The sequence below is a fragment of the Carassius gibelio genome, chromosome A18, assembly GCF_023724105.1.
Source record: "Carassius gibelio isolate Cgi1373 ecotype wild population from Czech Republic chromosome A18, carGib1.2-hapl.c, whole genome shotgun sequence".
Classification (NCBI taxonomy): domain Eukaryota; kingdom Metazoa; phylum Chordata; class Actinopteri; order Cypriniformes; family Cyprinidae; genus Carassius; species Carassius gibelio.
This window is the reverse complement of record NC_068388.1, coordinates 12,745,261-12,758,166: the sequence shown is the minus strand read 5'-3', so window position 1 is coordinate 12,758,166 and position 12,906 is coordinate 12,745,261. Positions and strand designations below refer to the sequence as shown.

The following is a 12,906-nucleotide window of genomic DNA, read 5'->3' as shown; positions in this document are numbered from 1 at the left end:
TGAAAATAGTGATGAAACAAACTGATGTGAGCGATTGAGAAATTGATATTTCTGAAAATGGATATTTATATAATAAATCGCAGCCCACACCTCACAAGGTAAATATTTCATTTAAAAAAAATTATATAATACAAACATTTTTGATAAATAAGTAATTTGTACATTTACATAATTGGTAAGGTAAAAATACCTTATGTAGCTGTGTGTACACACCATGAATTCACCTTTAATTTCGTGAACAGTATGGAACATTAGTTTATTTAATCCACTCACCGGACCCAAACATATGTTTCAAATGCACTGGCTCAGTTAACATTTATAGTATAGTAATAGTAGCAGTGTATATCTTATTTGCATTTGAAGAGATATTATAAATCCTGTAAGCATATAGAAGGTAATATTTGGATTTCTCCGGTTCTCTGCACTGGCGTTTAGCACAACCGGAAGTATCTCTGCACACACTCGCAAGACTGAAAATCCAAGATGGCGGAGATATACAACTAGCCCATTCAGTGTTATTTTTTGTGTGTGTGTGTGTTTTTTGTTTTGTTTTTTTGCAGTATTGTCATGTCATGAACACAAGCACTGCTTGTTTTAAGGCAAGTGGTGACAGAAAACTTTCAGCACAATGTTTTTCCAAAAACAGGATCTGAAGGTAAAATCAGTATTGAGAAATACCAGCAGGTAAATACAAGCAAACATCGACATAGAGCTTATGGCATAAATAAATCAAAACTCAGGGTGTGTTACATGAAGGTTTGAAAGTTGATACTAATTTATGGTAAGCTGCAAATTCCAAATTAATTTTACTCTTTAAGAACAACAAAGTAAAAATAATACATTATAAACAGTAACTGGTAATATGTATCTGGGTTTTGCAATCCCCCCAAAAAATGAAGTACTTGTAATTAGATTAGATTATATTTTCAGGTGATGATTGTTTTATGATTTCTTATGTTCTTTGACTGAAATCTTCCAGGGAATGCATAAACCTTGGATGCAAAAGTGTAAGCCGAATGCATGTAAATGTTAACATATGATTCCACAGATGCTGAATCATAACTGTTGCTCAGTTTGTCCATCTTAAATGCTTCCTTCAGCAAATCAGAACATGTAGATTAGAAGATCCCTGAGTGAAAAATATGCAACAGCATTTCTGTCTCTCTGAAATTATAGCATGTTGTAGTATGAAGGGGAAATATGAATCTCTTCTGTATTTATGTTTCTTCGTGGATGCTCATGTTTTAGTACTGCTGCAGTTACTATACAGCTTTTAATAATAGAGACCCCTTCTTACATGGCCCTTAAAGTCAGCAAGGAGTGTAATGAAACAAATTCTCTCCTAATTCATGTTCTTGCAAAGGTTATTATTAGGGCTTGGCTAATTAACGCGTTATCACGTTAACGCATGAATTGATTAATGTCGATAATTATTTTATTGCGTGTTAATGCAGTTTTTTTAAATATTATGAACGTCCGTTTCTCACTGACTCTGAAAACACATACAGACAAATCATGGGTCACAGGAGTGGATGCTTCCGATCAAATTGTTTAGGCTAAGCATCAGAATTTGCAAACCACTGTCCACTGTTATTTTTAACAGAAAAAAATGCAACAAGCTCGTAATCATGATTTCATAAATGGGAAATAGGAAGTTTCCAAAAGCAGGTGAAGACACACTCTCACTCAACACAGAGGAGCGATTCGTTTTGTTAACTTTGTGGTTTGTTATTTTGAGTTGTATGGGACGCGGTAACACATAGCCCTCTCACAATATATTGCTGTACACATCTATCACTTTTGCTGCTCAGAAATATGGAGTCTGAGCATAACTTGTTTTTCTGTAACAAACTATGAAACATTTTTTATAAAAATATTAATGTCCGTTTAGTGACAAATTGCTTGTTTTATATTTAATTAGATTAATGTTGTTATAAGTTAAGATTTTTTATAAATATTTTAACTGATATTTTAACCATGTAAGAGAAATACTGTATAAAAATAAAAACCACCTCATTTGTTTAAAGTGTTTGCAAACCAAATGTCACAAAACCAGTCTTAATTGTCAATTTTTAGAAATTTAGATTAACAAATAAGCTTCCCATTGATGTATGGTTTATTAGGATCAGACAATATTTGGCCGAGATCCAACTATTTGAAAGTCTGGAATCTGAGGGTGAAGAAAAAAAAAAAAAAAAAAAAAAAAAAAATCTAAAAACTGAGAAAATACCCTTTGAAGTTGTCCAAATGAATTCTTAGCAATGCATATTACTGATCAAAAAATGGATATATTTACAGTAGGACATTTACAAAATATCTTCATGGAACATGATCTTTACTTAATATCCTAATGATTTTTGGCATAAAAAAAATAAAAATAAAAAGTATAATTTTGACCCAAACAATGTTTTTTTGGCTATTGCTAAAAATATGCCCCAGCGATTTTCTTTTGTTCATATAACACTACTTTTGAATGCATTATTAGGTTTGTGCATAATGCAATTAATTGGGATTACTAGCGGACCATTGTGCAATTAATCACAATAAAAAAATTTTTTTTTTTAAAGTAATCGTTGCCCAGCACTAATTATTAGAGTTAAATAAAACTAAAACCATAAAAAGTTACTTTACATAAATAATTTATTTTAAAATGTACCACAATAACTTCATTTAGAACAGAAGACAAACTGTAAAAACAAAAACATTACTAAAACTTTTAAATTAAACATGTAAAAAATGATTCCAACACTGCAAGAAACACTTCAAACAAAATTGGCCTTGCGTACATTAACATAGCATTTCACACTTCACACCGTAAACATTGTAAGATAGACACTGTCCCTAAAGGAAATATTGCACAATGCCCATAGGCCAAAAGGATGAATGACGACAGAAAAAAAAATAAAAATAAAAATAAAAACACCCCACACACACACCATCTAAATTAACGAACTACCACTAGCCGGACTCCCTCCTAGGCCCACCTGGGTCCACGTCAAAGAACAGTGGTAGCAGATCCCCAAGACACACACATGAAGAAATACAAAAAATGAAACAAGATTATTAAACCCAGGAAAAACAGTAGCTAGTGACCGATGAAGGCAATCCTCCTATAAATCACAAACAAATATTTTATGATCACATTGTAACATTTTAAAACATCAAGTCTAAGAAAGGATAAAAAAAATAAAAAAAAATAAAACTTACATTTTTTTCTTTTGACACCAGCCCAAATAAGTAAGAGCTATATACCCTTTAACAGTAAAGTTAAACGGCATGAATGATTAATTAATAGCTGGACACTCTCCTCGATGTTACTCGTTATTTCAAACCCATGTAGAATCACTACTCGCTATTATGCGAACAAGTGTCTGTAGACTCGTGACTACTGGCACCATTTACTGGTTACCATACACGCAGACGCCAAGCCGAACCACAAGCAAACAAACAAACAAACGAGCCATGTTAAGCGGTTCTTATTAAGTTCGATATTAAATCGACATAACCTTCCAAAAAAAACTCACATTCTCCTGTTTGCACAAACGACACATTATAAGGCTCACTCTTCAACTCACACCGCATTAATGTTTTTCTATTCATGTCTTGCGACGCATTTAAAAGGACGCCTCACTTACCCCACCTGATCCAAATGATCAGCGCCAATGATTAGGCCTTAAAGGTACACTTCCAGTCTCAATCACCTACCCGCTACACACACACACACACACACACACACACACACACACACACACACACACACACACACACACATACCTACTTAACCACAATGTGAGGACGTATGACTGGAAACCCTACCTTTAGGGACACCCCTTTCTGAAGGGTCTAGAGACTAAAGAAAGATATGACTGCACTTCTGGAGAATCTGTCATCACAAATATCACTTGATTTTATCAATAAAAGCCTTCCTTAAAGACCTGACATTTTACCTTCACTTTAGGGACATTATTTTATATGTCGCTTTTGGGGACATTAAACACAAACTCTGATCAAGTCATACTTTGAGGACCATGGTGATACACAAACTCTGGTTAAGGTATACTTTCAGGACATTGTTTAGATGGTATATATTATTTATCCTAAGAAGACAGAAGTAGAATATTACAATTCAAAGTTCCAATACTGGTCAGTGAAATCAAGATACAGGTGTGAGAGAGTAAACTGGGTTTCTTCTTTTCAGCAAGATCACTGTAAATGGGTAGCCTACATGTTTTGTCTGATTTGTAGCTTGAGATCAAGTGCCTTTGGCTGCTCAGTTTGGGAATGACAATTAACATTCAGAAATATTATTGACTTGACTGATTGACTATCAGAAGCAAAAGATGAACAGAATTGAGCTGAATAATAACACTATTGTCTTTAATTTCAACTGCAAAACAGCTCTACATTAGTCATTTCATAATTGTTGACATTTGCAAGTTATTTTATTTGTGTGAAGCTCCTTTGAAACCATCTGTATTGTATCATGCGCTATAGAAATAAAACGGACTTCACTTCATTGCAGAGAACCTTTCACTGACCGAATCTGCATCCCTCTAGTTAATTTAGCATAGACTGTAAACTAATCATTATCACAAAAACATCTTAAGGAGTTTTCCTCACCAGAGTCATCTTTGGCTACACACTGGGGTTTTAAGACATTAGGCATGTTCCTCTGTAAAGTGTAGTAATTGTCAAAAAAACTCTATACAAATAAAAATAGTGATACACACTCTCCGATTAAATGACCCTTTGGGGACTCTAGCGACACACACACACTCCGATTAAATGACCCTTTGGGGACTCTAGCGACACACACACACTCCGATTAAATGACCCTTTGGGGACTCTAGTGACACACACACACTCCGATTAAATGACCCTTTGGGGACTCTAGTGACACACACACACTCCGATTAAATGACTCTTTGGGGACTCTAGCGACACACACACACTCCGATTAAATGACCCTTTGGGGACTCTAGTGACACACACACACTCCGATTAAATGACTCTTTGGGGACTCGAGTGACACACACACTCCGATTAAATGACTCTTTGGGGACTCGAGTGACACACACACTCCGATTAAATGACTCTTTGGGGACTCGAGTGACACACACACTCCGATTAAATGACTCTTTGGGGACTCGAGTGACACACACACTCCGATTAAATGACTCTTTGGGGACTCTGATTAAATGACTCTTTAATATTAACAGTCTTGGACACATTGTGTTGAAAGTGCACATTGCAGTTAATGACAGAACAACAATGAAAAATCAATTAACTTGAGGTGGGAATGATTCTCAGTGCCCAACTATCCTCTGTACTTCCTCCATCCACCCTTCTTCAAAATCTCTCTACTTCCTCCTTTACATTCTCTCCTCCCTCTTTAACTCTACTCCTCCCTCTTCACTCCTCCCTCTCTTTATCCTCTTTAACTCTACTCCTCACTCTTTTTACCCGCTTTACTCCTCCCTCTTTTCATCCTCTTTACATTTACTGCCTCTATTCCTCCCTTATATTAGCTGTGCTGGACATGGGCTGTGGCTGGATGTAATCGATTGGTGAGAGTTGCCGTGTGCAGATGAGAGAAGCTGAAAACTGAGATGTGATGTCAGACACTTTCTGCTTCCTGTAGTGATGCTCAGGCTAAGTTTGCATACTTTACTACAGCTGAAGTGGAATAAACGCATTATTTTCCAAATACAGATAATTCAGAGACATTTTCATTCAATACATGCACTAATGTTTGTACAAGAATAAAGTTCAAAATAAGCCAAAATACCAGTGAAGTGGGGTCTATCGCAACTACATGAAAAGAGCTTTTACTGTTATAAAGAACAGATGTGATCCTTAGTGGAACTGAAGGTGTGAGAAGAAAAATGAAACACACGTGATCGTTGTCAAGCAGTGTACTCTGCCAATCGTGGATTAGCTGTGTCATCATCAGAGCTCGTGAGTCGCTCTAGAGAATCTGCTCTATCTGAGTCCTCCTGCTCTCCAATCACTCTAGTTGTACTCTGTTGCCTTATGGCACAGCATGGGCGTCGCTGTCTGAAGTCAGACACAAGTTCTAACCGTCAAGAACTGCTCAAGTTCGTTCTGATCGTTCTGTGCAGCGCTGCATGAAGTCCAACAAGCCTAATGCTCTCCTCCCCTCCCTCTTTACATTCTCTCCTCCCTCTTTACGTCCCCTTTACATTCTCTCCTCCCTCTTTACATTCTCTCCTCCCTCTTTACGTCCCCTTTACATTCTCTCCTCCCTCTTTACGTCCCCCTTACATTCTCTCCTCCCTCTTTACATTCTCTCCTCCCTCTTTACGTCCCCTTTACATTCTCTCCTCCCTCTTTACATTCTCTCCTCCCTCTTTACGTCCCCCTTACATTCTCTCCTCCCTCTTTACATTCTCTCCTCCCTCTTTACGTCCCCTTTACATTCTCTCCTCCCTCTTTACATTCTCTCCTCCCTCTTTACGTCCCCCTTACATTCTCTCCTCCCTCTTTACATTCTCTCCTCCCTCTTTACGTCCCCTTTACATTCTCTCCTCCCTCTTTACATTCTCTCCTCCCTCTTTACGTCCCCCTTACATTCTCTCCTCCCTCTTTACATTCTCTCCTCCCTCTTTGCGTCCCCTTTACATTCTCTCCTCCCTCTTTACGTCCCCTTTACATTCTCTCCTCCCTCTTTACGTCCCCTTTACATTCTCTCCTCCCTCTTTACGTCCCTCTTACATTCTCTCCTCCCTCTTACATTCACTCCTCCCTCTTTACGTCCCCTTTACATTCTCTCCTCCCTCTTTACGTCCCTCTTACATTCTCTCCTCCCTCTTTACATTATCTCCTCCCTCTTTACATCCCCTTTACATTCTCTCCTCCCTCTTTACATCCCCGTTACATTCTCTCCTCCCTCTTTACGTCCCCGTTACATTCTCTCCTCCCTCTTTACGTCCCCGTTACATTCTCTCCTCCCTCTTTACGTCTCCTTTACATTCTCTCCTCCCTCTTTATGTCCCGTTACAATCTCTCCTCCCTCTTTACATTCTCTCCTCCCTCTTTACGTCCCCTTTACATTCTCTCCTCCCTCTTTACATTCTCTCCTCCCTCTTTACGTCCCAGTTACATTCTCTCCTCCCTCTTTACATTCTCTCCTCCCTCTTTACGTCCCCGTTACATTCTCTCCTCCCTCTTTACATTCTCTCCTCCCTCTTTACGTCCCCGTTACATTCTCTCCTCCCTCTTTACATTCTCTCCTCCCTCTTTACGTCCCCTTTACATTCTCTCCTCCCTCTTTACATTCTCTCCTCCCTCTTTACGTCCCAGTTACATTCTCTCCTCCCTCTTTACGTCCCCTTTACATTCTCTCCTCCCTCTTTACGTCCCCTTTACATTCTCTCCTCCCTCTTTACGTCCCCTTTACATTCTCTCCTCCCTCTTTACATTCTCTCCTCCCTCTTTACGTCCCCTTTACATTCTCTCCTCCCTCTTTACGTCCCAGTTACATTCTCTCCTCCCTCTTTACGTCCCAGTTACATTCTCTCCTCCCTCTTTACATACTCTCCTCCCTCTTTACGTCCCCTTTACATTCTCTCCTCCCTCTTTACGTCCCAGTTACATTCTCTCCTCCCTCTTTACGTCCCAGTTACATTCTCTCCTCCCTCTTTACGTCCCAGTTACATTCTCTCCTCCCTCTTTACGTCCCCTTTACATTCTCTCCTCCCTCTTTACGTCCCCTTTACATTCTCTCCTCCCTCTTTACGTCCCCGTTACATTCTCTCCTCCCTCTTTACGTCCCAGTTACATTCTCTCCTCCCTCTTTACATTCTCTCCTCCCTCTTTACGTCCCCGTTACAATCTCTCCTCCCTCTTTACATTCTCTCCTCCCTCTTTACGTCCCCTTTACATTCTCTCCTCCCTCTTTACATTCTCTCCTCCCTCTTTACGTCCCCTTTACATTCTCTCCTCCCTCTTTACGTCCCAGTTACATTCTCTCCTCCCTCTTTACGTCCCCTTTACATTCTCTCCTCCCTCTTTACGTCCCCTTTACATTCTCTCCTCCCTCTTTACGTCCCCTTTACATTCTCTCCTCCCTCTTTACGTCCCGTTACATTCTCTCCTCCCTCTTTACGTCCCCGTTACATTCTCTCCTCCCTCTTTACGTCCCCGTTACAATCTCTCCTCCCTCTTTACATTCTCTCCTCCCTCTTTACGTCCCCGTTACAATCTCTCCTCCCTCTTTACATTCTCTCCTCCCTCTTTACGTCCCCTTTACATTCTCTCCTCCCTCTTTACGTCCCAGTTACATTCTCTCCTCCCTCTTTACGTCCCCTTTACATTCTCTCCTCCCTCTTTACGTCCCCTTTACATGCTCTTCTACTTTACGTCCTTTAACGTCCCCCTTTACATTCTCTCTTCCCGCTTTACGTTTGTATTTAGGCTTATGTTGAACTTTATTCTTGTACAAACAGACACTGTATCAAGCAGTGCATGTATTGAATGAAAATGTCTCCGAAATATCTGTGTATTTGGAAAATAATGCATTTTTTCTACTTCAGCTGTGGTAAAGTATGCAAACAGCGCGAGCGTCTCTTAATTTTAATGTCTACACCTTTATCTTAATTTCTTTTAATTTAGCTCCATTTCTTACGAAAAGAGCATAATGTGCAAAGTGTTGAAGTGTTTGTGCCTCCCTACAAACCACCCTTTCTTTTAGAAGTCGTGATCCTGTTCCGCACATAATTTTTCACACCAGTCCATGTTCCCTGCTTCAAAGCTTCTGGCTCTGCATCACTACGGGAAGCAGAAAGTGTCTGACATCACATCTCAGTTTTCAGCTTCTCTAGTCTGCACACAGCAACTCTCACCAATCGGTTAGATCCAGCCACAGCCCATGTCCAGCACAGCTATTCACTCTTCCCTTTTTTATCATCTTTACATTCTCCCCTCCCTCTATGACAGAAATATCAAAAAGTTTAACATGACATTTCATCCAACTATATTGTAACTGAACAAAGAAAATTGACTCTTACTATCCTCTACTTCTTCATTAGCCTTCTTATACTCTAACGTTTCACTTTATATTCTGTTTCATTCCATCCACAAAATATTTCTACACCTTTATCCTCATTTCTTTTAATTTAGCTCCATTTCCTACAAAAAGAGCATAATGTGCAAAGTGTTGAAGTGTTTGTCCCTCCCTACAAACCACCCTTTCTTTTAAGAGTCGTGATCCTGTTCCGCACATAATTTTTCACACCAGTCCATGTTCGCTGCGTAAAGCTTCTGGCTCTGCGTGAATGCATCTTTCACAGTCTTGCTTACCAGGAACTTTGCATGTCTTGATGAAACTCATCATGTGTCTCTCTACTGCTTTTACCTCACTGTCCTCCCATTTCTTTTTTGGAGCATTTGAAGAACCTATGAAATAATTAAAAAGTAAATTCTCATTACACATTCTCATTACAACTAAATCGGTGAGTAAAGAGCAAATCAAGACTGTGTTCCCAATGCATAATTTTTTTTTTTGAATTTGTCTGGATATTGCTGCATGGAGCCAATTCATGTTTATTTGATTATTGTTGTTTGTGCAATGTAGAGATTTTTCTTACCTTGATCCTCCTGTGAAACAGCTTGTTCAGATTGAACAGGTTGATCAGTCTGTATTGGTGCTGGTGCTGGTGTCTGAGATAGGTCACTGGAATCCTCCTCATCACTTGACATGGAATCACCTTGGGCCTCAAGTTGCTCTTAATAATTAATTAACGAAAAATGAACACTTTATTGCTTATACCTAGTATCTGTGAAATGAATATATACATTGTTTTGCAAATATGTACAGCACAGATACACACAGAGCATGTATACTCATACCATTTGGGTCGATTTCAATGTCATCAAGTTTCTTTCCTTTGTAGTCAGACAGTGTTCCTTTCTCCATGGCCATTAGGACTTTACTCATTTTTGCCAGCTGCAGTGTTCCCTCTGGTAACCGATAATACTGTCTGTGGATTCGGATATCGTGACCAAGGAAATCAGCCAGTTGGTCTGCTTCATTCTCATTAAGGTTAAGAATTTTAGACATGGTTGCTATGTGTTTCCTGAGCCTAGTTGATGACAGTGCTTTAGGGTTCTTTATGCCACATTCGCAAGCAGCTTTGTTGATGCACTCTCCTCCTCTGTAGGCAGGCGAGGATGATGAGGGCTGCACAGGCGAGGTTGAAGGTGACGTGGGTGACTTGGACTTTGGAGTGGCTACAGAAAAAAAGAGACTGGCCGCCTGGCCCACACGAAAACAAGGATAAATATCTGAAGGGCCTTAAATGTAGTCACACAATGCTGATGTTGTTAACATTAACAATTTGAGAACAAAGTATAGTTTGCACGGTTTGATGTGATATGATAATTGATAAGCGATTGTTAGATTTAAAGGTGGGGTATGTAATTGTCTTTTTTGTCCATTTTTTCAAAATCACTTGAAATCCTATTCCTAACCCACTTACAGCCACTGAGTTAGAAGCACTGAAATGAAAAGTAAGCAATTTAATCATCTGTGGAACAGGCAGGACTCGAAGAACTCCAGCCAATCATTTCCAAAACTACCTAGAATCATTAGACAGTAACTGTGTCAATCAAACTGTCGTACCATAGCCCCTCCCCATCGTGTCCATGTTCTTCGAATGGGTGGAGTCAAAGGAAAGAAGGTAAGACCATAGGAGTTGTGTATTTTCAAAATCTCCCGGCCGTTTTGCAAATCACATACCCCACCTTTCATCAGCGCGATTTACTGCAATGCTTTTTTTCCCCTTAGTTGGTCAGAACAAAAGTGGATGTTACTTGTTCCAGTGTCATTTTCCGGTGAACATTCTTCTGTTGGTCATGACTCATACTTCCAAAAAGTATAATCTGTCATTGCAAATGACAGTATCCACACCGACGCGATGTGATTGACAGCAGCACGTTCTCCTCAAAACATTGGATTCATTCGCGCTGTGCCGTGTCAAAGCACAACCCATGTAAAGTTGATAGTTCCACGAATGACTGCAATTGCAGATTTCGAACAGAAATGGCGACAAAGACGAAAAACTAGGACTGCAGCGTTAAATAATTTCTTGTTTGTTTTTTTTAATTGTGAGTACATAAATACATTTCAAATGACACGGGTGCTTGATGAAGTCGATATGCACCTACAAATCAACTTAAACCAAACCATTCTATGGTTTGCCAGCAATAAAGATATTTTCTATTTGAACACCTGAGCACCAGCTAATAGTGGTTGACTGTGTTGCGTGTTCATTATTTTGGGGGCGGAGCAATGAAGGGAGGGGTCTGTTTGTTTGGGTGTCGATTTCAAATATTAAGTGTTTCTCAGAAATCACTTATTGCATTTTTAACTAGCTGGCAGTAAACATCAGTAGATAGTTGCTGCATGTTTAAGATGGTTACCGTTTTATTCCTTGATGTTCTTGATTTGCCTGACTGCTTATGAGGACCATTGCTGTTTACCTTGTCCAGTTCAGGAGAGGAAACAGAAGCTACACAATGGGGCTAGATGTCAGAAAAGAAACCAGTGAATATCAAAATATCAGAATATTTGTAAAGGACAAAAAAAACTTGTTAATGTTCATTCCTCTAGCTGTCCTATACTTTATATATCATTCCACACACAACTCTATGCTGAGAGAGTCAATAATATAGAATAATGATACAGATGTTTTAAAGTGGACTTACAGATTTATGCAGGCGCAAACTGCTGGCTCTCGTTTTATCAGTGGATTCTGCTGATGCTTTATTCAAAGGCTTGAGAAATATGAGACCACAATCACATGGTAACTAATCAGAATTAGAGTAAAAAATTATCATGAATTACTGATCAATCTCTTTAGCATTTTATTGATAGTACCTTGACTCGCCATGGCCAATCTGAGTCTCCATAATTGTAAGTGATTTCCTCTCCTGGTAGAATGTCTCGTACAGCAAACAGACACAGGTGAGGTTTTCTGCTCACTTCAACAGTTCTCATTTTGCAAGTAGGATTTCTGGTCTCATCGTTTGCAAGTCTTCCCAAAGACGAGTCTTCTTTAGATGCATCCATGCTATAAAAACATAAAATGAACACTCAATACTTATAATCTTAGTATATATGCTAGACATGTACAGTTGGTGTCTTTAAAAATCACAATTTGGTTCTTTGTGATTTTTTTGCAACAAGAAGCAAATTAAATTAATTAAAACTGATTCTGTCATCATTTACTCGCACTCAATGTCATTCCACAGACTCTGGTTCTTCTGTTGAACACAAAATGTATATATTTTGAGTCAGCGGCCACCCAAACTGTTTGGTTACCAACATTCTTCAAAATATTCCACAGAAGAAAGTCATACAGGTTTTGAACGATAATTAAATCTCAAATGTGTTCAGACCACTAAACATAAGGCTTTATATGCATACAGAACTTCATAAGTGTGTGGTTCACACCTGACCCTTAATGAACAATTGGTGCCTAATTTACGGGTGAAAATGCCTTTGATGGCTGTTTGGCACATGTCAAATATTTATTGCATGAATAAAAACATGTGGCCAATATTAGGTTTTACATGAAAGACTGGAACGTGTCTATTTATTATCAAAGACGAACATTAGTGATATGGCACATGCAGATGTGCATAATTTTATTATGTGCTACAATAACAATGAGTGAAAGTCACCAAGAAGGGTCATAACCACCATAGACACCGAGGACACAGTCAAATTATGTAAAGACGCTTATTTTTTTGCCATTGTTACATCATCCAGCTTCAGAACTCCAGCTTTGAGTGGGTTTATTGACTGAAAATGGAGTCTTTTCAGGTTAATGAAAGTGTAACCTGAAAAGGAGATATTTAATCTCAATAGTGTCCTGTCATTAA

General features: G+C 38.9%; 1 protein-coding gene across 1 annotated transcript; it reads right to left on the bottom strand.

The window, feature by feature from the left end:
- Positions 1–5,700: 5,700 nt before the first annotated feature.
- LOC127934549 (uncharacterized) lies at positions 5,701–12,114 on the bottom strand. Its single transcript, XM_052532009.1, has 6 exons — positions 11,900–12,114; positions 11,728–11,796; positions 11,443–11,544; positions 9,871–10,276; positions 9,609–9,746; positions 5,701–9,417 (listed from the first exon to the last, which is right to left on the bottom strand). Exons 1-6 carry the CDS (start codon positions 12,089–12,091, stop codon positions 9,251–9,253), a joined length of 1,074 nt encoding a protein of 357 aa, XP_052387969.1. The 5' UTR covers positions 12,092–12,114; the 3' UTR covers positions 5,701–9,250.
- Positions 12,115–12,906: the final 792 nt, after the last annotated feature.

Coding starts and splice junctions, on each gene's coding strand:
- LOC127934549 (XM_052532009.1), bottom strand. CDS start 12,091: ATGGATGCATCTAAAGAAGACTCGTCTTTGGGAAGACTTGCAAACGAT. Junction 10,277..11,442: donor GAACATCAAGGAATAAAACG/GTAACCATCTTA, acceptor CGTGTGGGCCAG/GCGGCCAGTCTCTTTTTTTC. Junction 9,747..9,870: donor CATTGAAATCGACCCAAATG/GTATGAGTATAC, acceptor TTAATTATTAAG/AGCAACTTGAGGCCCAAGGT.